Genomic DNA, 21,764 nt, shown 5'->3' on the forward strand with positions numbered 1-21,764 from the left:
GACCTTTGCTTTTCCTCATATATATTAACGATCTTCCTTCCAGTATTTCCTCTACCATCCGTTTATTTGCTGACGATTGTGTAATTTACCGCCCAATCACTAACAGTACTGACGCTGGCATTCTTCAACAAGATCTTAACCGAATCCAAACTTGGTGCGAACGTTGGTTAATGTCTCTCAATATTTCCAAAACATGTTTAATCTCATTCCATCGTCGGCAGATGCATACTCCTTTCTAAATACACTCTTTTCGGTTCAGAAGTGTCGTCCGTCTCTTCCTGTAAGTACTTGGGTATTACTGTAACGCAAAACCTAACATGGTCATCTCATATCACGAACATCGCTAACGAAGCTAATCGTACCCTTGGTTTCATACGGCGCAACCTACGTTTTGCCACCCCATCCGTCAAATCATTAGCATACATAACTTTTGTCCGTCCTAAACTAGAATATGCTTCGGCAATATGGGATCCTCACCAGTCTAACCTCTCTTTAACCTTAGAAAAAATACAAAATCGAGCTATCCGCTTCATTTATTCTGACTATTTGTACTACAATAGTGTGTCTGCCTTAAAAGCTAGAGCTAACTTACCCAGCCTTGAAACGCGACGAAAAATTTCTCGATTGTGCCTCTTTCATACGTTTTATCATTCATCTTTAGGAGAATCAGTCATATCACCTGCTTATCGCCTCTCAAGTCGTATTAACCACCATAAGGCCGTCTACGCCCCCACCGCAAGAACTACCGCTCATTCCCGATCTTTTTTCGTCACGTCATCCCGGGACTGGAATGATCTACCACAGGACGCCGTGCATCACATCAACGCCATCCATTTTAAGAGCGCTATCAATACCATAGTTGTTTAACTGTCATGCCCATCCCTCATGTAATGCCCCATACCAGGGGCCTTTGAGGTATCAAATAAAAAAATAATAATAATAAAGAAGAAAAGAACAGGGGAGAGGACAGCTCCTTGAGGCACTGCTTGGCATGCGGAAGAGAGAGAGAGAAATGGACGGAAAAGCAGGGAGGTTAAACAGGTGATGGTTACCATACACTTGGGGAGGGGAACAAAGGGGAACAAAAAGAAAAAGAGCGGCAATGAAATGAGTTTTCGAAGTGTCCAGCGACCACTATGTCACGGGGACAGAGGGCGCGCACTGAAAACTTGAAGATTATAGACGGGAATACAACCCCGAGTCCCTTAAGAATCTCAGGAGCGCTTTCACCGCTTTCCTTTGTGAAGAAGGTTGTGTCCAAGGCCCCAGAACGTTGGACTCTGTTAAAGGACGCAAGTACAAGCGGTACAGAGTAGCAAACAGGAAACTGCGCTCTCGCTAAAAAAGAGGGCAGTCACACAGGAGGTGTCCAGAAGAAGCTGTTCTGAAAGCAATCCGGAGCAGTGTTTTTACAGACACTATAGCCCACTTTAGTAAGCCCACTTTAGTAGGCTCACTTGGGTCCGCTGGGATCGCTAACGCTTCATTCTTGATTGCATCTGGTGTTTTCCCTTCGCAATATCATACGAGTAGCCCCGGTAGCTTGCGGCGTTGGAGTCCCCTAGCAGTGAACCTGCGTTAGCCGTACTTTGGCTTTTGTAATATTTTTTTCTAAACTGTACCTTGCATATTTTGGCCTACTATCGTTATTTACGATCCAAGTATACTTGTTTTCTCTACGAAGGGGTAACATTTCTATGGAAGTATATTCTACCTCCTCCCCTTACAGATCAACGATTTTGGCCGTGTATTCTTTGCGTATTAATATGCAAGTGCTTGGGCGAACATTAAAGGTCTTGCATCTGATCAGCTTCGCGTCCCCATTGGTCTCTTGCAGCGCTATCACCGCGGCTTTGAGATCAATGCTATTTCCATATTGTTGTAATCTGGCACGTTTTTTCCTAAATGCTCTCAGTTTTATTACCAAATTATTAATTTGTTTCTTGTTATTATCAATTTTCATGGTTTCACACTATCGATTTTCATGGTTTTTTTGATAATTTATATTTCCTCCTTAAGTTTACGATTTTCGTTCCCAAGCTCTTCCAGTGTTTTTTCAGTTCTTTACATTCATCACTGCTTCCCATCAACTGAGGACCCGAGGTAACTCGCGCTGCCCAGCACACCTTTTCCGCTCCTTTCACCGCGGTCTTGTATCGCACCGTTAATCCGCCTCTGCTTCTGTCGATTAGCGCCCAACTGACAAGCCACGTCTGGGTGCTTCAACCTTGGCTGCCGGCAGCGCCAGCCTCGAACCTGGTCCTGGGCCTTGACTTCCTGTCCTTTGCAACTCCGAGGTCACGCAGCTTCTCCACCCCTCCCTCTTCTTACTAATGTACGGAGTCTTGAATTTCTGCTCACAGATGTTCGAGTTGGTCTTGTGTTCGCCGTTCCACACTGAACAGCTCATTACAAAATCATATCCCTCTGCGGGATCTATTCTCCCGCACGTTACCGCCGGGTTGGAGCACACCCACATACCCACACCCGTAGCAGGACGGTGTAGTTTTCTTGTAACGGTAAAAGGCGATTTCCCCATCCGTTGCAGTAGACGTAAAATGGAACTCTTCTACTCGAGAAGGTGACCGCCACTGTGGCCGTGTTTCCAAATTTCCTTACAGCCATGATTACCGTCCCTTCGGTCGCTGATATCTTTTCGAATGTGTTGTTCACTTTCCTCCAGATTAATGCCCCTCAGTACTCCTTTGCACGTGTCCACTGAGGGTTTCACGTACCCGCAGGAGTGATATTTGCACCCGACTAACATTATCGCTTGCACTCCGAGGATTAGGCGAGCCGCTTCGATATTCTTTGTCCATACCACGATGATATTTCTGCTCCAAACTGAGCCTGACTTTATTCTCTGTTTTTACGGAATCGATATCTGATCCCTGCCGTTTCTTTTCATGACTTGCCAAAATTGTTTACGGCGATCTTTGATACCTAAATGAAAGGAAGACAAATAAAGAGTCTTCTGCTTGTTCGACCGCTGCCTGTACTGCGTTTCTCACGCATTTAATTTTTTTTATTGCACTTACAAGGATCATTCTTATACAACCTGTATACAGCCTGCCTTTTATCTGTGAGCCTACCAAGAGTTTTGTTTAACCAGGGTTTGCTTTTTCTTTGGCGTGGTGTCAAGATCCAACTAGAACCATATTTCTCCCGTAGCTCAAATCTATTGCTTCCAATACCTTACAAAACTCTCGCACTGTCATAGTTTCAAATAAGGTCTCAAACTCATGAAAGTAGTATTATAGAGCAGCAGAAATATCAGCTACTCGTGCCTTTAACTAAAAACTAAAATATTCAAATAGTGCGCGTAAAGCGAGTAGTCATTGTGTTATCAAAGGAAGAAAGCGTTCAGAACGGGAGCGCCGGCCTAGTTTCGTTAGTGCGCGACCGAGATTTCAGCTACCACGAGTCCACGACTGCCACTTGCGCGCCTAGTACTGCATGGCAGAGCCGCGCGGGCGCGTGCTCGTTCTGGACTGTTTCGTGGCGAACAGTACGTATTCTAACACGGAATGAGCAGAGAGTTTAACGATCTTGATGTTTATCTCTCGTCTTAACAAATACTTACGAAGCAGTGACGCGTGATGCATCTTTTTTTTTCTTTTTTTGCTGATCTCAAGTCAAGTTGTGTAAAGAGAAACGTATCCTCAATGAAATAATATTTACCAAAGTTCTTACTGTGGCGTCATGACATTATTCCGTTCGCTCAACGGTGCAGTGCTCCAACATCCCGGGTTCACCCACGGCTCGTCTGACATCCTTTCAAAAGACGTCCTTCTCTAAATTCCGTTTAAAACGCAACAAACATCCATGGGAGATATTAAATCAGTTACTTGCAGTTAATTCTGAGAGTAAATAATGGAAACCCGAAAATTATTTCCATGAGAAAACGTAGCGCTAATCCATTGCGCAGCAGAACCGATGATAATGAACGCTTTCAGTTGCACGCTTCTCTTACCTAAAAAAAAAATAAAATTCTACTCGCCGCAGGTTGCACGGTGTTACCCGGCCCGAGTGTGCAGGAATTGTAGGCGGAAAGAAGGAACGGCGGAGCGCAGCTGCTACCAGCGGGGGCTCAAGTGGCTAGCGTATCCTTTGAACATCAGTTAGAGCTCATCGACCCGGTCCATGATGCAGTTCAGGCCACTGGAGTTCTGGAATGTGGACCCCATCAATTTGATCATCCAGCTACGCTCAAGACCAGTTTATCAATAACGTTTACTCTCTCTCTCTCCAGTACATACAACTGTCCACGCGACCGATAGAGGGCACCACGCTGCCGCAAGAGCTGAGATTTGCGCCGCCGGAATACGGACGACATAGAGACGCACACATAGCTACGAAGGTCGGGTTCTAAATGTGGTGGGCTGTGGTCCGACACTGAACAGACCACTAATCTCTTTCCCATGAGGTTCCATAGTGCAAAGCAACGAAGGGGCAAGACAGAATAGCGAACTTCCACAAAGCTCTTTATTTGGTGCTCACATGCTTTATAAAGATACAAACCAGACGCTAGAGGGGAAACACATGAATATTATCAAGCTCACAGCGTGAACTTTGACGGCAGACATCTGAAAATCAAAAGTAAAGCAAGGCGAATTTCAATCAAAACAAAACCAAAACTTGGTATCCACATTTTCTGGTATGGCTAGGTGCACAGCAGTGGGCGAACTTCTTAAACGTACATACCAGTTTATAAGTTTCATTTCGGCTGCCATTCGTTTAGTTTCGTTTTTTGGTCTTGAGATGTCTGTTATGAAATTTCACGCGGTCAGCCTGATAACCTTTCATGTGCTTCCCTCTAGCATCTGATTTGTACCTTTATAAACCCTTTGAGCGCCAAATAAAGAGTTTAATGAAATTTAGCGCTTGCGTCTTGTCCCTTCGTTGTTTTGCGCTATGGAACCTCATGTGAATTATCCACTATCCCGAACCATCACCCTTCTAATATACATCCCTTTCCCCTCTCTATATGTTCTCCACTTTCTGGCCGCCGCGGTGGCTCAGTGGTTATGGTGCTCGGCTGCTGACCCGAAAGACGCGGGTTCGATCCCGGCCGCGGCGGCTGGAATTTCTTTGGAGGAGAAATTCTAGAGGCCCGTGTACTGTGCGATGTCAGTGCACGTTAAAGAAACCCATGTGGTCGAAATTTCCGGAGCCCTTCACTACGGCGTCTCTCATAGGAAGAGTCGCTTTGGGACGTTAAACCCCATAAACTAACTAAATTTACTAACTCTTTTACCTACTTTCTTCTGACTTCTTCCGACTCAGGCGCAAGCGGTCTGTGCCCGGCCGATGATGATGGTGCCCCGAGCACCATCATTATCATCATCATATCATCTGTGGGACTGCACTGTTCAGAGATTGGAATCATGCATCTCGCAAAACAGGTTTCGTTTCTCGTGCTACGTGCTAGAGAGGACGAAGAAGAGCACACCGATCTGGCAGCGACTCGCCTTTGCTCACTACCCGCACTTCCCCTTGCCGTTTGACGAAAATGCAGTACGCCCTGGAAAGCCCCGAGGGACGACAAGAAGCCGACAGTCCTGGCGTAGTTTCGCCGCCGGCCCACCTACTACAGGAGAGCTGGCCGCCCTCCCCGACATGTCCTGGCCCACAGCAAGACGCACGTTTCCAGGCGGAGGGCCTATGGGTGGCGGCTGAGGCGCCAGATCAGTGCTATCCCGTTTTCTGCTACGACGGTGCTGTGAGTCCCCTTCACGGTCCTTTGTTGCAACATGAGCCACCAAACACAAGCAGCCCTGAGTGCCTCAGCTTCGTGCTCGGCATTGCGTTCGCTGCCATGCTCCTTGGACTGGGCCTTCTTGTTGTCCACGGGCCACTCGCTACTCATGAGATCACCCCCGAGAACGATGTCACGGCGCGCAGCCCGGTGGCGACTCCACGTGCTGTCGGCGGACCAGAGATTCCACACAGAATGGCCGCGCCACGGGTTGGAGGAGGCGGGAGGAAGAGGGCTGCGGAGCGTTCTCGCATCGTTGTCCGGGTTGCTGGAAGGACAAGAAATAATGTGGTATTTCGTGCCCCGGTGTTGAGCATGAAGACGAAAACGACGACTGCCGCCACACAGGCGCAAACGCATGACCCCGACGACGACAAGGAAATTCACGTGAGTTATCGATCTAGAGAGACAAAGAGGAAGAGGGAATACAGGGATGTTAACCAGAAGAGCGTCCCGGTTGGCTACTTTGCACTGGGGAAGAGGGATGAGGGTATTGAAAAGGGACGAGAGAAGGGGCGAGGTGCACAGTGAAAATTTGTCCAAGCCAGTCGCTCTCAGGTAGCAAAACTGTGCGTTTTCTGTTGGTACCGCACTGGCAATGCATGTGAAGGTTCCTAGCTGATGAACTGAACGGCAGCCCAGACTGCAGTTCACGTGAGCCGCAAGAACCGGATGTAGTGCGTCCAGCACTTGCAGTGCGTTGTGGGCTGCTGGCGTGCCCAGGCTGGAAAGCAGTGCACGCAAGACATTCATGAAGGATGTGAGCATCGCAATCACTTGAAGGTCTTGGCCACGATCCGGGCCGTAACTTTTTTCTGGGTCAGTCGTACGCTTTGGCCATTCGGAGAGCGGCAACGTGCCTGACCCAGTGGGCGTGCAAACGGGTTACTACTGATGCTTACTGCGAGCAATGTTCCAGAAAAGTTTGTGCTTCGTACTTTCTTTATGAAAGGCAACATAGCAATGCGTGTCGCTCCGTACAGCCAGCGCAATCTAGGGGCGCATGCAGTTCGCAGCTATCGCTGTTCGAAGAGTGGAGGCGCGCCCCCTAAAGCATCTGCGTCCTCTCTAGCAGAGATATACGAAAGCATTCTGCCGCAGAACAATTCTAGGCGCATAAAACTGCGCGAGCACATGTACAGTCAGGCCGGAATGAAACGCGAACACGCATAAGTCATACATTTCTGCTTTGCAGCGAGATATTCCTTTACAACCTATTTCCGATTATGCATTTCAGTCGGCCCTTTATCCAGACACATGAATCAGGCTAGTTGTACACTTCAGCTGAAAGTAGGCAGGAAAAATATTTTGTTTTCTTGACATGCTCTGTTCGCGTTTCATTCCGGCCTGACTGTACAGTGCATCACAGCTCTACACGTGACCTATGGCTGCATTTCATTTCGATTCGAAATTCTCGTCGTCTGTAACGCACAGTTACTATGCCGATGAGCGCTTTTGTAACCAAGCGCGAAATGCGGGATACTATTGCTATCAAAGGACCGCTATTCAGAAAAGTTGACGGCACGCTCATGGAACGCTCTCATCGGCATTTATTCGCTCAAAACAACAACGGAGCACAGGATAGGCTGCCGATGTAGCTGACGACACCCTTGAATTTCTAATGACCGCTATCTGAAGTGAAGGCGTAGTTTAATTCCATGCGTCTAGTCAACTTTCACGACCAAAATTCGCTTCGCGGCCTAAAAGGAAGGAAATACAGCTTAACATGTGCTTAAGTTCGCTCTGCTTCAGTCGCCGTTACGAAGCGGGCTGTTGCTCACTCTAGAGAATGTCTCCCTCTCTGACTGTAAATCGCAGGCGGACTACGACTCCTGCAGCCGTCACCTGTACACGCACTGCGCGCTACCAAAGGATGAGTTCTTCTACAACGTGGACCAGCAATCCTGCATGCCGGCGGCTGAAGACACGGTGCACGTCTGCAACCGCGGCTCTAACCGGTTCGCGAGCCTCGACAGCTGCCTCGCCAGCTGCGTCAAAGGCCGCCAGGCATCGGACCGCTGCTACGAGAGCACCATCTTCTTTCCCTGCTCGAGGTGAGCTCGATGCCTCTCGCAACGCCTTCTCTATATAAGTCACCTTTACATGAAAGAGACGGAAGTAGAATCCAGTCCACTTTTATAGGGAACGTGAAAAAACATCAAGGAACAGTGTAGACCACGAGTTGTGCCTTTTCTTCTTAAAACCAGCCCTTTCTCTCGAAAAAACGAACCGAAGACGCATTCTGCCTCATTCATGTAAACGCGGCTATACAGGAGGGCTTGGCCCATCCCAAGAGCGGGATCATCTCTTTATTGACTTCCAGAATTTCCGGTCCCGACTCCAGTTCGAGGAATGATCGGTGTTGTAAAATGTAAGGATGAAACTTTCCTGGCTGTTCGTCTGTGGTGTCAGGTAATGATAAATATTAGGTGTGGCCGAAGCGGATAACCGAAAAGCTGTGCATAGTTTGCGCCACGAGAATAATAGGCTAAGAATGAAGTAAAATATGGCGATGTCCACATGGGACCGTTTACGCCCCACACAGCCACCCACCCAAGCAACCCCTCCCGCTCCTTAATATGCTCCTCTAAAGTTGGCCTATCTTTACGCCCCTGAGCCTAACTGTCACGAGTCGTAACTAAAGATGAAGATTCATCTCATACCTGACCCACGAGAGGTTAGCGGCCGGTGTGGAAAAGGCTAAATCACATTTTTCGGAGAGGAAGCCGGTGGTGTATGCATTTCTTGGATGGACTGAGAAACCTTTGGTGCGATTTTGGCAGTTTTCTTACTTTCCCGTTGACCACCTGGACAGTCATGCCGGGAAGGCAGGGGGGGGGGGGGGGGGGGTGTTGCCCCACTTAAAGCGCCCGCTCATAGTACCAAACCACCGCACTGAGAACTCGCGATTTCTTGTTTTCCCGCGTCGACTTTGCTAGATTGGCAAGCCCATGTCTTACGCAACACAGCTATTTTTCCGCAAAAGTACCGTTAAGCTACTCCACAGTACTTTCTGCGGCACTAAAGCCCCCCGCATTACGAGCAGGTAAGGAAGTTTCACCCAGAGAAAAGATTCAGACTGTAGGCAGCGCACGCACGCGTCATGATGGCGTGGTTGGCGGCCAAGCTAAAGAAAGAGAGCAGCTGTAGCGAAACCTACCTACTTAACAACGAAATACCCTCTATCACACTAAGCAGTTTGGCTCGCTCTTGTGCAGACAAGGCACAGGGAAAAATTAAAAATGCTTTTATGCGTGTATCACAGACTAGCTTGACTGCTGCAGCACCATAGAATGCTGATGCAGGCAAACGAGAGAAGGATGCAGGCCAACATGTTGATCACCAGCTCAGCTCTGTTTATGCGTCTTTGATCGGCGATGTATGTGCACGTTACCAGAGGTGATTTGAGACTACGACTCTTGATTATTGGTCAGGTTAACTGACATGCTATGATTTGTCGCTGACTGCCGTGGTCCTTTATACTACGTTTGGGTGGAATGGGGGGTTTGACATCTCGAAGCTGCGCATGGCCAATGAGAGACGCCATAGTTGAGGGCTCTGCATTCATTTCGATCACCAAGGGCTTTTTAGGCGCACTGACATCTCATTTTGGTACTTTGCACCAACACCGAAATGCGCCCACGGAGCCACATTTCCACCGCGCGTCCTGAGACTTGGCTGCTCAACAATGTAGCACCTATGCCATCGCGGGAGCTATATATACAGAGGCTTAGTGGAATCGTTCCTCTTCGTTATTAACTATATTCGCTTTGTATCTAGCTCATAACAAAGTCTTGAGATGTGGAGAGCACGTAGAGTGATCATAGGGTGCAAAGGTATGCACTCTTGGTGGCAATGCACGTTGCCGCCACGCCTCCATCCCTCGTGCAGGCACGACGTCCTGTATGAGCCGTGGTACTTCGACGGCAAGAAGTGCGTCGCGTGGAGCTTTCCGCAGGGCAGCTGCCTCTCGGTTGGCCACCGGGGCGTGTTCCGTAGCTGGGACGAGTGCCGCAGGCACTGCGTGCTGCATCCGGGCCCGGAGTGCGACGAGGCACACCCGCCCGCCGAGACCTGCTCTCTGCGACACCTGAGGCACCCGTACTTCGCCGACATGCAGTCCCACGGCGGTGCCCGCTGCGTCAACGCATCACGGCGAACGCTCCAGTCGCAGCGCTGCCTGATCGGCTCCAACCAGTTCTCCTCGATGTCGGCTTGCCGCAGTGCCTGCGTCAGGGGCTAGCGGCGCGTGCCCTGGCGGTGGTCGGCCTAGCTCGTCGTGCAAGCCGTGCCACACAGTGTCCTTACAGTAATACGAGGATTTGGGCATCACGTCCGCAGAGTCCGCGTTATGCGTTCTTGCGGAAAAGCTATTGAAAAAAAAGAACACGATGGGACGCGAGGGTTACGGGTCCTCGTTTTCGTCTGCTGCCTCGGTGAATGTTCCAAGTGGTGCGGTGGGCACAACTGGGGCTACCGAATTTTGAAGGGAGATGCGCGTAAATTTAAATTCATGAGCCCCGCCAACGGGGACCTGATTGTGAGTTTAATCGTCATTTGCATTACATCAGAGAAAGCACTGTTGTCAGTGGAAAAAAAAATATTCATTAGCGGAAAGGGATGGAACTAAACTCATATTCATCTGGGATAGGAGTAGCCAGTAGATAAGTGAAAATAAGCGAAAAACAGAAAATAAATGATTTGCCTTTGACAACTGTCAGTGTGCTGGCGAAAATATGAGAATTCAAAATAATAAAACTTGCCAAATAATCAGTGGTCATAATCGAATATCATCGACGTAGGTATGCAAAAACAAAATTATCTACTGGTCACGCTCGGAGAATAAAGTACACGCCCTGGTAATAAGCCGGCCTGCACCCTTGCAACTGCTGCACACCATTTTTTAAGTTGTCCGCGCAGCAGTGAATCGGACCCGCAATCACGCGATGACCATCGAAGTCGCGCCTGGCGCATAGCTCTCGTCTTTGTCGCGTTGCGCTGTCACACTTTGGTCAATATATGTACAGCAATCTGGCGCAAGTAATCTCTGTGGCCCCTTGTAAAGCACTAACTGTGGAAGAAGAATGCAGCGCCATTAGTATACGCGTGAAGGACTGCGTCTGACGCGAAGTTATCTTGGTGCAGATGAACCGAAGCAGAAGACACTGGCAGAAGACACTGGCAGTCCTTATTGAAATCAATGCAAGCTGTACTGAACCCTTGGAGAGGGAGAGGGTGACTTTGGCAGACGGATTAGTGGCACGCCTTATTAGTGCATACGCGTTCGGTACCGATCAGAAAGCAATGCTTTCGCACTAAAATGGCATCAAGATAATCACTGAGTGACTGCCCAGTAGTAAGCACGGAACACGGAGCATCGGCGGCATAAGATACCCGTTCTCAAATATATATTTTCTCATTCAAAAGTGATCTGACTGAGCTGCCTGAAATAAATGTTATTAAACAATACTGTGCAATCTACATGCTTTCGTATTTTTACTTGGACCCCCCTCACATGCAATTTATGGCAGAATATGCCGCAAAAAGAAAATTTCCTTACAGAGGTTTACATTTCTTGCCCTCCGAAGCTTTTTATTGGCTTCTTTGCCTTTTGCAGAACGTGAGAAAATAGTTGAGATTGGTGTTGTGAGGACACAAAATATGTATATATTGAAATTAGCATGATTTGTTTAACTTTGAGGTTTCTCTTATTAGAAAAAAAAAGAAAAATGTTTGCAGTGAATATACAAAAAAGCACTTCTTTTATTCACGTAAAAACCAATTCATGGTCATGGTTGCAAAAATATATTTTTTGCAATTTTTTTGGTTGCACTATACTTCTACGTTTTGCAAACTTCAGATGTCAGCCACGGCACGGAAAGAAAAAAACTTTTTCTACCGAAAAAAACTAGAACGTTTTTCAAATTGCACTATATAACACGATTTTATAAAAGAAATTGTAAATGACCGAGTGCAAAGTCTGAGATTGGAGTTACTTATATGCCTACTTGTCATCGTTACCATCGAGGCTACACAAAGCCAAACGTGCGGTTCCGATATGGTGTGGGCGAAAAAAAAAGCAATTAGTTAATCAAACATCCTAAGCTAATAGTACAGCTTTGCTTTGGACTTTCTCATCAAAAAATTCTGGGGTGTGTGGCGAAGCCGGGAGGAGAAGGATAAACTTCATTTCCATCGACAAATGTATCTGACGGTGTGGGGTTAAAGCCCCATCAAGTGGCCATGAGCCCGTGGCGTTCGGCGACTTCTAGGGCTCTTGTCACAACCCGGATCTGTGTGTCCGAGTCGGAACTGAGCAATGCGGCCTCCCACTGGTCTGGATTCGAGAGCTGCAAGCCTCGAGGGGGGGAGTCCCGAGGGCAAGCCCAGAGTATGTGGGATAGAGTGGCATGTTGGCCACACAGTTGACAGGAAGGGAAGTAGACCCCAGGGTATATGCGGGCATATATCGCGGTGTTGGGGAAGGTGTTTGTTTGGAGTTGCCTCCACGCAACTTCTTGCGGTTTTCTGAGGGAACTATGTGCGGGGGGATGTAGAAGTCTACCTAAGCGGTAGTGCATGGTTATGTCATGAAATGTAACCATACGATCCCTCGCCGTCCGCAGGACGGGCGACACCACATCCCGGTCGACGAATCCTCGGGCATAATTGTAGGCCGCCTCGTTCCCTGGATGCGATGAGTGCGCAGGGACCCATATCAATTGGATCGGGCGGAGTTGAAGTTTGGTGGAGTGGAGGAGAGAGAGGGTAACAGGGGAGACCCGGCCTTTGGCGAAATTACGAATCGCAGGTTTAGAGTCGCTGAAGATGGTTTATGCAGAGGTGGAGTCCATCGCCAAGGCTATGGCCGACTCCTCGGCCTCTTCAGGCGATCTGACGGGAATGGAGCACGCAACTAGCGGCCGTCCACAGTAGTTTACAACCGCGAGCGAAAAAGCTTCGCGGTCGGGGTATTCGGCGGCGTCGACATAGACTGCTGTCCGATCTGTTAAATACTTTTTGTGCAGAGACTTAGCCCTGTGCTTGCGGCGAGCGACATGATACTCTGGGTGCATATTTCATCAAGCCAATCGATTTGCCCGCGCTTGGGTGCGAGTACGGGTTGTAATATGGCACAGAAATTAAACGAGGGGGATTTAGGCGCTGTGAGCAGCCCACGAAAAATACATGCCTCATGGGGTAGGAATCTCAGCAGCGCCCACTTCGATCATAAGGTTCTGGGTCATGTGCTGCGGTGAAAACCAGCCACTGGAAGCCTCGCTCCCAAGGCGGAAATAACTCTGCAAGCCAGACCTCGACAGCGTGCTGAACTGCTTTAGGTTTTCCCTATCTGTCTTCTACTTTCGAATCTATGTGCTTGGTCCGACTAAGCCTTGTCTTTAGTACCTGCACCGTCCATATTGTGCTGATGTTATGAGCTTTAAATGACTTCTACGTATCCTTGCTAAAATTTATTCACATATTCTTGAAAGTGTAGCACCAATATTCTTCATTTCGCAAATGAAGAAAACAGCGTTCTTCGAAAATTGCAAGCGTTTGCTTGTTATATTCGGGGCTCTAATCTCGTGGCGTTACATAGCAGGCAAGGGTTAACGTCGGGTTAACGGGCACGGGTATGGGAGTTTTTTTTTGAAAACCTGAAATTTCAAGGCCCGGGACAACTGTATTGCAGTCGTGGCATGCGCAGCCTTACAGGTCGCTGGTAGGGAGAGTGGTGTTGATAGGGAATCCTTCGGGAGCGCGTCTTCAAACTACGGCATCGGCTGACCGACAGCACTAAACGTCCTTCATTGATTGGGGTACAGCATTTGTTAATTTTTTTTTCACGCCAGGGAAGGCACGCACATGCATATAACGTCCACAGTACAATAATCATTCTGATCTTCTCGCTGAGGCACACGTCTCCTTTTGACAGGCGAGGAGAGAGATTTGCAGAAAGCTCGACTCTCTTGTATCTGACCCGGTGCTGCCGCGCGCGACCGAAGTGGGGAGGGCATCTATTAGCATGCTCAAGGTTACGCGCTCTTCTCGAAGTATCTCGATCCTTCTGAGGCAAGCGCGGGCGGGCGATATTCCTTTTGCACCGCGCCAACTTTCCAAATGTGTGCCAATGTTTATGACTTTTCTTAAATAGTATAACCCGTGCTGCAAGTAGGAAGTGCTCACTTTTGAAACTTTTTACTTTGTCGGGGACCACCTGCCCAATTTGTCAATGCGGGTGAGTCCTTGGCTCGGAAAGAGGTAGATGATGATCACTACAGAGCGAGCACCACGCGCTGCATTCGGAACCTGGCGCGCGTAGGCGCAGCAGCGGCAGTGCTCGCCCTCACAGCGGACTGACAAACCGAGAGGAGCTTCCGAAGCTAGCGTTCATTCCTGCGAGTTGTCACCCAGATCTCTCTCTCTGGATAAGGCAGGCAGCCATGCCCAAGCGCAGCGCCGTCCCACTCGGGTTCAGCAACTTGGCCATTGCGGAGGATTTGCCCAGCGCCTGGGACAGCGGCCCCATTACCACCTTCGTCGACTCCACCCTTGAGGCCTTCTGGGGGGGCAGGAGCATCGTGTCCCAGCCTCCGACACCTGGGTCCATCCGCTGCAGCCTCCGCGTGGAAGTTGTGGTCAACGAGATGGAAGAGCCCCTGCACCCTGCTGATCTGGAGGGGGCACGAGGAGACGCTCCGGTGTCCGCGCTGGTACGTGCTCCAGGGTCTCAAGACCAGCGGCGCCAGCGGCCAGCTGATCAGGTATGGAACAAGTTACGGCTGTAGCCAATAAGAGCCTAAGTTATACTACCTGCTTGAGTTCCGGGCCCTTTTCTCTTATTTTCACAGGTGAGGCAGCCGTAGAGATGCTGGAAAGCGCGTCCTTGCAATAGATTCCGCTACTCTCGAAGAGTATATCGCTGGGAGTGTAGCAGTTCCTTTTAAGCCGGGGGAGGGGGTTTTTATAGTTGAATTGCTATGGTGATATCTCCATTTCATTAGGTAATGTTAAACTGCAAAGAACTCTGCGTACTTCTCGCATTACCGATGTTTCATTCCCGTAATATAGGCAAGGCTTCTCGTGTAACCAGCTCGAAGTGAACATCACGGGACCACCCGTAGTATGCACTCCGCGGTAGGTTGCTGCGCCGTTAAAACTTTAATCGCTCGCATCATGCCGCACGTAGAGAGGAGCGCCCGAAGTTTGTAGCTCGGTAATTTTGACTTCTAGTTACGCGAAAAATGTCACCCGTCGCAGCCATGGATGTTTTGAAGAAATGATTCAGTGTTAGCTTCTTTTTCTTCCGGGCCTTTTTACGCCGACGCGTGAGCTCCGGAGTGCAGAGGCGTGAGATCAGCCATAAAGAGATAAGCGCCTTATAGCAATCCTCCCCTTCCAGCTGACCAAGAAAGCAGTACCATGGGTTAACGGGTGAGTCAGCTGTGCAACCCAAAATCACGAATTGGGGTTAATTGCAGCTAAGAGACCTCGCACCTCCTCACGAGGAGAAGGATTATGTTCTTCAATAGAACTAAGATGCGCCATTTCTTCGCATGTTCATATGTTCTTTTACAACCTGTCAAAATTAATTCCAAAATCTCATTAACTTAACTTAGCTCCCAGCTGTGTTTGCGTAAATTATCTCGTCACTTGGGCAAGCCCGATGAGATGGTTCGCCAAGGGGACGCACGTCACCCACTATACGTTGTTCCTCTGATTACGGGTGGCTGAAAACGCTAATAGTGTGGCCCTTATCGGCTGACCTCTGCATTTATTATTAGAAACTGATAAATATTGGAATGACCCACTAGATCTCAAATTTCAGCCGGATGCTCAAAAAGATATCGAGATGTTTCTTGCTTTACAATATGCCCCAACATGTCTGGAGAGGTCTATTTTATTTGTTTCGTTTTCGTAACTGATACGCGGGATGGGAAAAAATTTGGCTCTTTAAGAATCCCAGAAACATTAGTGTCAGTTTGGCAGCCTGTCGGGACAATTTCACGGAAAGCTGCTTGCGGCTCTCAGCTCGCAATATCGGGCGCGCAATACGACTGCCAAAAAGTAACGCGACGTATGTGGTCAATTTGAAGAGGTACGTTCTCGTTTGAAACAGACACTTCTATCAACCATGCTTGCAGTCATGTGGTCCTTTTGCAGCTGCTAGATTATAATTTTCATGCCTTATGATATTAAGAGTAATTTTCAAGAGCTTCGCAGTGGAAGCGTATATATCCACTGGCACTAGTCAGCCACCCAGTCCCCGCCATCGAGGCGCTGAGTGAAAATCTGCAATTAGCGGAAAGCCAGACTAGCGTCGTCTTCTTAGCATCGTTTCTGTAACTGATTATGACGTAATGGAAGATGACACGAGGGTGAAAAACAGCGATCATTATCACTTTGGCGTCCCTTCGAAGGAAAAAAAGCATAGGGTATATTTAACCATTCAGTCAGGGTATACTCAATTTAGAAACCACCACTGCAGAGATTCTTCATAATTATACGGTTACCTCTATTGAAAGCTTGTCGAGGCACCTCAGCTGTGCGTCACAGGGGCATGAACTAACGTATGAGGGGCCAGGTGTGGTTCCTTTGCAAAAAGCCTACAGTAAAGAGCTTTCGCTTTAAAAAAAAAGTTCATATCGAACACATGGCGAGAAACCACATGGCCCTCACAAGTGCGCCTTGGTTTACATCGGGAAAGATTTACAACGCAAGGGTATCTGTGGCCCCAATAAAACCAAACCAAACCAAATTCCATTTGCGCCGTCGCACGTCCGATTATGAACATGGTCTCTTTTCCATTCTGTGCTCCTCAGTTTGTTGGAACTGGGGTGGAGCCCACATCTGAAGACCGCCGATCGGGGCCCAATTCTTGGACCTAGTCACCACGCGTTACTGCGATCCGTAATTACTGGCAACTAAGATATCATACGCCCCGCTCTCACTGTTACCGAAGCCGCGGGTGCGGGCTAGACACGATTCCTTTAGACGTGCGAGATGTTATCAATATAACGCCATTTATGTGCTGGCGACAGCTGTCGGTTCCACAAGAGTGGCAACCACTGAGAGGCAGAGTATATAGCAACAAAATCGTGAAGACAGAGTTCAGTTCTAAGCCATTCGCCCATCGCGATGTCTGACATGCTATGCGGTTCTACTGAGCTCGTGATAGCAGGTTAGATTCTCGATCGTCACGACTGAACTTCACCTACAACATAAAAAAAAATTTCGCTTGCTGTTCAACCGAGGGTGTCGCCTGGTACCTTGACCCGGGTAGCGCCGACATACAGGTGGAACTCCACAACAGCTGCATAACAGTTAAGAAACGTCGTCAGCTGAACCTCAGTGAACGTGCAGTTCATGGCATTTACACAATGGCGAGCTCCACTAAGGCATTATAACTTTCGCATGCAGGAGGCGCAGGGTTGGATCCTCAATGCCACTTATTTCCTATCAGTGAAACAATGGGTAAGAGCTTTTCTCTGGCCTGCTGCTCAGCTAATCTGGGGTGAAGTGATTGGGAAATGAACTTTTGCAACCAAATTAAGTAGACAAAAGTACCTGGTGCCATGGCGGTCTTTGGCCACAGATACCCTTGCGCCGTAAATCTTTCCCGATGTAAACCAAGGCGCACTTGTGAGGATCATGTGGTTTCTCGCCATGTGTCCGATATGAACTTTTTCTTTAAAGCGAAAGCTCTTTACTGTAGGCTTTTTGCGAAGGAACCACACCTGGCCCCGTCATACGTTTTGTGGTGCCGCCACGTGATGGCTCTGCGGGCGCTCGCGTCAGAGACAGAAAAGAGCTGATGAGCGAGCTTTCACTGAGTTCAACGATTTCGTAGTTATAGCGTAAACACTGCGTGGCGGGTGGAGGCAAGCGGGAGAGTGAGGAACGGTAATGCGCTCAGCCGAGCGAGGTAATTCGCTTGCTTGGCGCTGTGCTTGCATTGCGCAGGCAGCAGTACAGGGTGAGAGGAGCTGTGTACAGAGCATGCGCTATTGAGCGCGTCATTGAGCGCACATAAAGGTCTTTACGTCATACCGACGTCAAAGCTATAAAAGGAAGGCGCGAAATAGTTTCCATAGGCGCGTGTACATGCGCTGCATGAAGGAAGCGTTGTGGATATAACAGAACAGTGGCATCACGACATGGATATAAGTAGCAGTGTCAGGCATCCCAGACATCAGGGGACGCTGCGCGCTAGCTTTCGCTCAGCTTAGTGATTTATGCAGCATATCGTACGCATTCCTTAATTTTTTGCGCCGCATGACAACGGCACTCTGTAAACAATGCCAGAATGCGCCGTCACAGAGTGCCCTTATCGTACGGTAACGTGTACATTAAGCATACTGGCCAGTCCATGAACGTAGGGTTTTTTGGGCACACAAATTTGCTAGGCAGTTGAATCTCTTGACCGTCTTCAAGTACACGGCCCCAAACCCAAATGCAATCCACACTTTCCAAGCACAAATATTCGGTTCCGACATCAGAACCAGGGGATCGTGAGTTGATGGAAGGCTTTTTTATAAGAAAAAACGCCAACCCGTGTCTCAGTCCCAATACAGTGGCCGTGTCAGACGGAGTCCCGCTCGTTAGATGCCCAGCTACCCAAGAACCTGACTAGTGACTTTTTCTACTGATACTCTTTTCGTTTCATGCATTTCGCCTTGTCCTCACGCGGTCATGTACGCAGTTCTCGGTGGTTCTCTGCATTTATTCCTTCGCCTTTTCATTAAACCCAGCTGACGCGGAGTCTCAGTGACTATCGCGCTCAGCTGCTGACCCGAAAGACGGGGGTTCGACCAAGGCCGCGAAGGCCGAATTTCGATGGAAGCAAAATTCTAGAGGCCTGTTTGCTGTGCAGTGTCAGCGGACGTTAAAGAACCCCAGTTGGTCGAAATTTCCCCAGCCCTTACTACGCCGTCCGTCACAGCCTGAATCGCTTTGGGACGCTCCGTACTCTCTTCTCTTGCGTACTCCGTCTAGTTTCCTGTTTCGATGCGATAGCCTCACTCTGCTAGGTAAAGCCGGGTTTTGGCGTTTGTGCAACATGAGCCACCTGCCACCTTGGTCACGTGGCCTTGTGACGTCATCAAACCTGCTCTTCGTGGCAGGCGGAAGTGAAATTAACGACTGCTCGCGAGAGGTTCTCGGGGAGAGCAACCTGGGTCTCACAAGTGCCACCGGTGGCAGCGTTTGAAACAGCCACCTGCCGCGGCTGTGGAGCATCGCTTAAACGCTGAGCCACTGCGCCAGGTATGGTGTGAGATCTGCCGACGATCTATAAGTGTAAAAAAATACAGAGTACGAACGAGTAAACGCGGCGGCACGCAAAGAGATCCCCAGGCCGCTTAAGGGACCCATTAACGCCATCGAGTCATACCCTTAAGAAGGAGCTTAAGCATTCCCTCTTTTTCACTGTGAATATTCAATAACTATAGCCCGAACTTCTGTTTTGCTACACTTTTTATGCCTGGACATAAACGGGTAAAAAAGACCCCTTAACCTCGATATATCGATACATGATGAAAACTCCCAATTCGCTAGCCCCACATTACGTCGTGTATTTTAGGCCATATGTAGCTAAGGCTTTTACACAGACACCAACTTGATTTCAAATGTCTATAGGCTTCACGTAACGATAAAAGGTAACACATTTTCTGTTTCACGTACGCAGGGTACTGAAGGAGTGAGCGTTGTCACTCCCCAGGCCAACTGGAGGCAGGGCTCCTGCATAACGGCAGTTCTGCTGACAGTACTACTGGTCTTTGCGGCTACAGGACTCATCTATGCGACCACTACGCAGTGGATGCGAGTCCAGCGTGGGGATTTTTCGCGTACAACCACACGACGCCTCCACGTTAAGAGCAGAGATCTCCCTCTCCTCCCTAGTTGTCACACCAGAGCGTGTGAACTGTACAAGTCTCAACTCGAATCTTCTCTCAATCAGTCGCAAAACCCCTGCAAAAACTTATATCGATTTGTGTGTGACGGCTGGAGTCAACATCACCCTCCGCTGTCTGTCGTGGATGCTGCAGAGGAGATGATGTACACCCACGCCCTCAATGTCATTGAGAGGGCTCCCGGATTCGTCACAAGTAGCAATACTGCAGCAGCGTCGGGGCCCAACGTCCGAAAAAGGGTAGCCGACTTGGTTGCGTCCTGCGTGCAGTATTCTAGAAACAGTCTATACGAACTGAAAATGTTCATGGCCGAAAGACACCTCCCATGGCCTGCTCCTTCTCCAAAGGACCTGTTAGAGATTTTGCTCGAATTCTCGGGAAAGTGGAACCTCCACTTATGGTTCCAAGTGACCTTAGACCTGGCACCGTACCGCAGCGGGACGGGACAGCCCTTGCTCAAGATTGCACACAGCGCCACGTTCCGATCCTGGATAACTCTGATGACTGCGATGAACGGCCAAGGAAGAGAGACCTCGCTGTCGCTACGCTATCGCAAGTACATCAGAAGTGTGTTGGCTCTCTTTGGCATTTCCGAGTCACGAGCCGAAGAGCTAGCCGCTACTATCCAGACGATGGATCGGCTAACACTGGAAGTGTTAGGGCCCGCAATGGCCGTTCCAGAACACAAGTTCCTGCGCATGTCAGTTCACAACTTGACAGAAATTGCAACACCTGGCATACCAACCTCCCGCTGGTTGCCCCTTCTCAACGAGTACTTTCCCTGGGCGCGGCAATTTTCTGGCACCAGTGAAGTGCAGGTGGAGAACCTCGTGCTTCTCCGGGCTGTTGCTTACCTCCGGGGACTTAAGGCTGAGACGCGGGAGGCGCTTACCCTCAGCCTAGGCCTTCGTGTGGTTACCCAACTAGGTTGGATGGCAGACAAAGAAATTGAGGATGTCACACTGGAACTAATGGGTCTTCCCTGGTCAGCGCACACCCGCCGCTGCCTTGTTCAAGTTGAAAGCAGCATAGGCGTGGCTTGGTCTAGCCTCTTTCCCAAACATCAAGGCGCAGAGGCTCTTGTTCAGAATGTTCGAGACGTCTTGGTTAGTGTCGTAAAGCGCCGCAGCAACACCACGCTTCAGCTAAGCGCAAGAAAGGGGAGTGTCCAGTGGGACATTGAAAGTTACCTTGTGAATGTATTGCCAGAGCCCAACCCCGGAGCCAGCTTCTTCATCACCTGGATGAGCTTGATGAACATTCAATGGCGGCTACAGCAACGTGATTTGAACAATATCGTCAGACCAAGGTCCGTGCTGAGCCGCACGTGGAGCATTCACGGTGCACTCACTGCCTCCGAGCAGTACTTCGCATTCCCTCTCTACCATCCGGACCTGCCGCCGGCAGCGAACTATGGAGGTGCGGGAAGGCTGCTAGCAGACGAAGTTCTGAGGGCGCTCTTTTACGAGCCCGTTCGCGGCCAACAACAGGTGGGCCAGTATTCCTACGTCGGGGATATCATCGGGAGCGACGCGGCGAAATCGCTGCCAGAGTGGTCCCGGTACCACGTCGACGCGGAAGCACTGCTGGCAGCCTGGAATGCATACAGGCTGTACGTACAGCGGCAATCCACTGGCCTTTATGCCACGCAGTCGTCGAGGATTGCGGACGACAGGCTCTTCTTCGTGGCCTCCTGCTTTGCCCTCTGCTCCAGCGGGTACTACATCGGCGAGCTGGAAGGGGATGCAAGCCGCCGCTGCAACGTGGCCGCTGAAGCGCTCTGGGAGTTCAGGACGGCGTTTGAGTGTGACATTAAAAATATTTGGCACTAGGGCCTGTAGTTGGAGCTGTTTTGTTTTCTTTATTTGCTTCGGCGACGGGAACTAGATGACATATTTATACTGATGGGCTGAAGGTGTGCGCATCGGAGTGCTTTGTTTTCATGCACTCTTGCGTTGCTTTCTGGGCAGCTTTAGTATTCTCCCTGCAATCTCACAAGACGTGTGCCTGAACGCTACAGGAAAGGTACACGATGGCTGCCGTATATATCCTGCCCTGTGAGCTCTGTCTAACGTGATTCTGTCTAGCATGTG

At 49.3% G+C, this 21,764-nt stretch overlaps 2 protein-coding genes across 2 annotated transcripts; both read left to right on the forward strand.

The window, feature by feature from the left end:
* The first annotated feature begins 5,512 nt into the window (after positions 1-5,512).
* On the forward strand, positions 5,513-10,001 carry LOC149354086 (uncharacterized). Its single transcript, XM_089575927.1, has 3 exons — positions 5,513-6,145; positions 7,577-7,812; positions 9,650-10,001. Exons 1-3 carry the CDS (start codon positions 5,513-5,515, stop codon positions 9,999-10,001), a joined length of 1,221 nt encoding a protein of 406 aa, XP_089432053.1.
* Positions 10,002-14,202: 4,201 nt separating this feature from the next.
* On the forward strand, positions 14,203-21,503 carry LOC149354087 (endothelin-converting enzyme-like 1). Its single transcript, XM_089575928.1, has 2 exons — positions 14,203-14,523; positions 19,446-21,503. Exons 1-2 carry the CDS (start codon positions 14,203-14,205, stop codon positions 21,501-21,503), a joined length of 2,379 nt encoding a protein of 792 aa, XP_089432054.1.
* The last annotated feature ends 261 nt before the right edge of the window (positions 21,504-21,764 follow it).

This window comes from Amblyomma mixtum, chromosome 3 (genome assembly GCF_055824585.1).
Source record: "Amblyomma mixtum isolate Tamu chromosome 3, ASM5582458v1, whole genome shotgun sequence".
Classification (NCBI taxonomy): domain Eukaryota; kingdom Metazoa; phylum Arthropoda; class Arachnida; order Ixodida; family Ixodidae; genus Amblyomma; species Amblyomma mixtum.

Bases quoted from the DNA above. Each gene is read 5' to 3' on its own strand.
- LOC149354086 (XM_089575927.1), top strand. From the start codon at position 5,513: ATGCAGTACGCCCTGGAAAGCCCCGAGGGACGACAAGAAGCCGACAGT. The intron at 6,146-7,576 runs GTGAGTTATCGA...TGTAAATCGCAG, and splicing joins ACGACGACAAGGAAATTCAC to GCGGACTACGACTCCTGCAG. The intron at 7,813-9,649 runs GTGAGCTCGATG...TCCCTCGTGCAG, and splicing joins ATCTTCTTTCCCTGCTCGAG to GCACGACGTCCTGTATGAGC.
- LOC149354087 (XM_089575928.1), top strand. From the start codon at position 14,203: ATGCCCAAGCGCAGCGCCGTCCCACTCGGGTTCAGCAACTTGGCCATT. The intron at 14,524-19,445 runs GTATGGAACAAG...TCACGTACGCAG, and splicing joins GCCAGCGGCCAGCTGATCAG to GGTACTGAAGGAGTGAGCGT.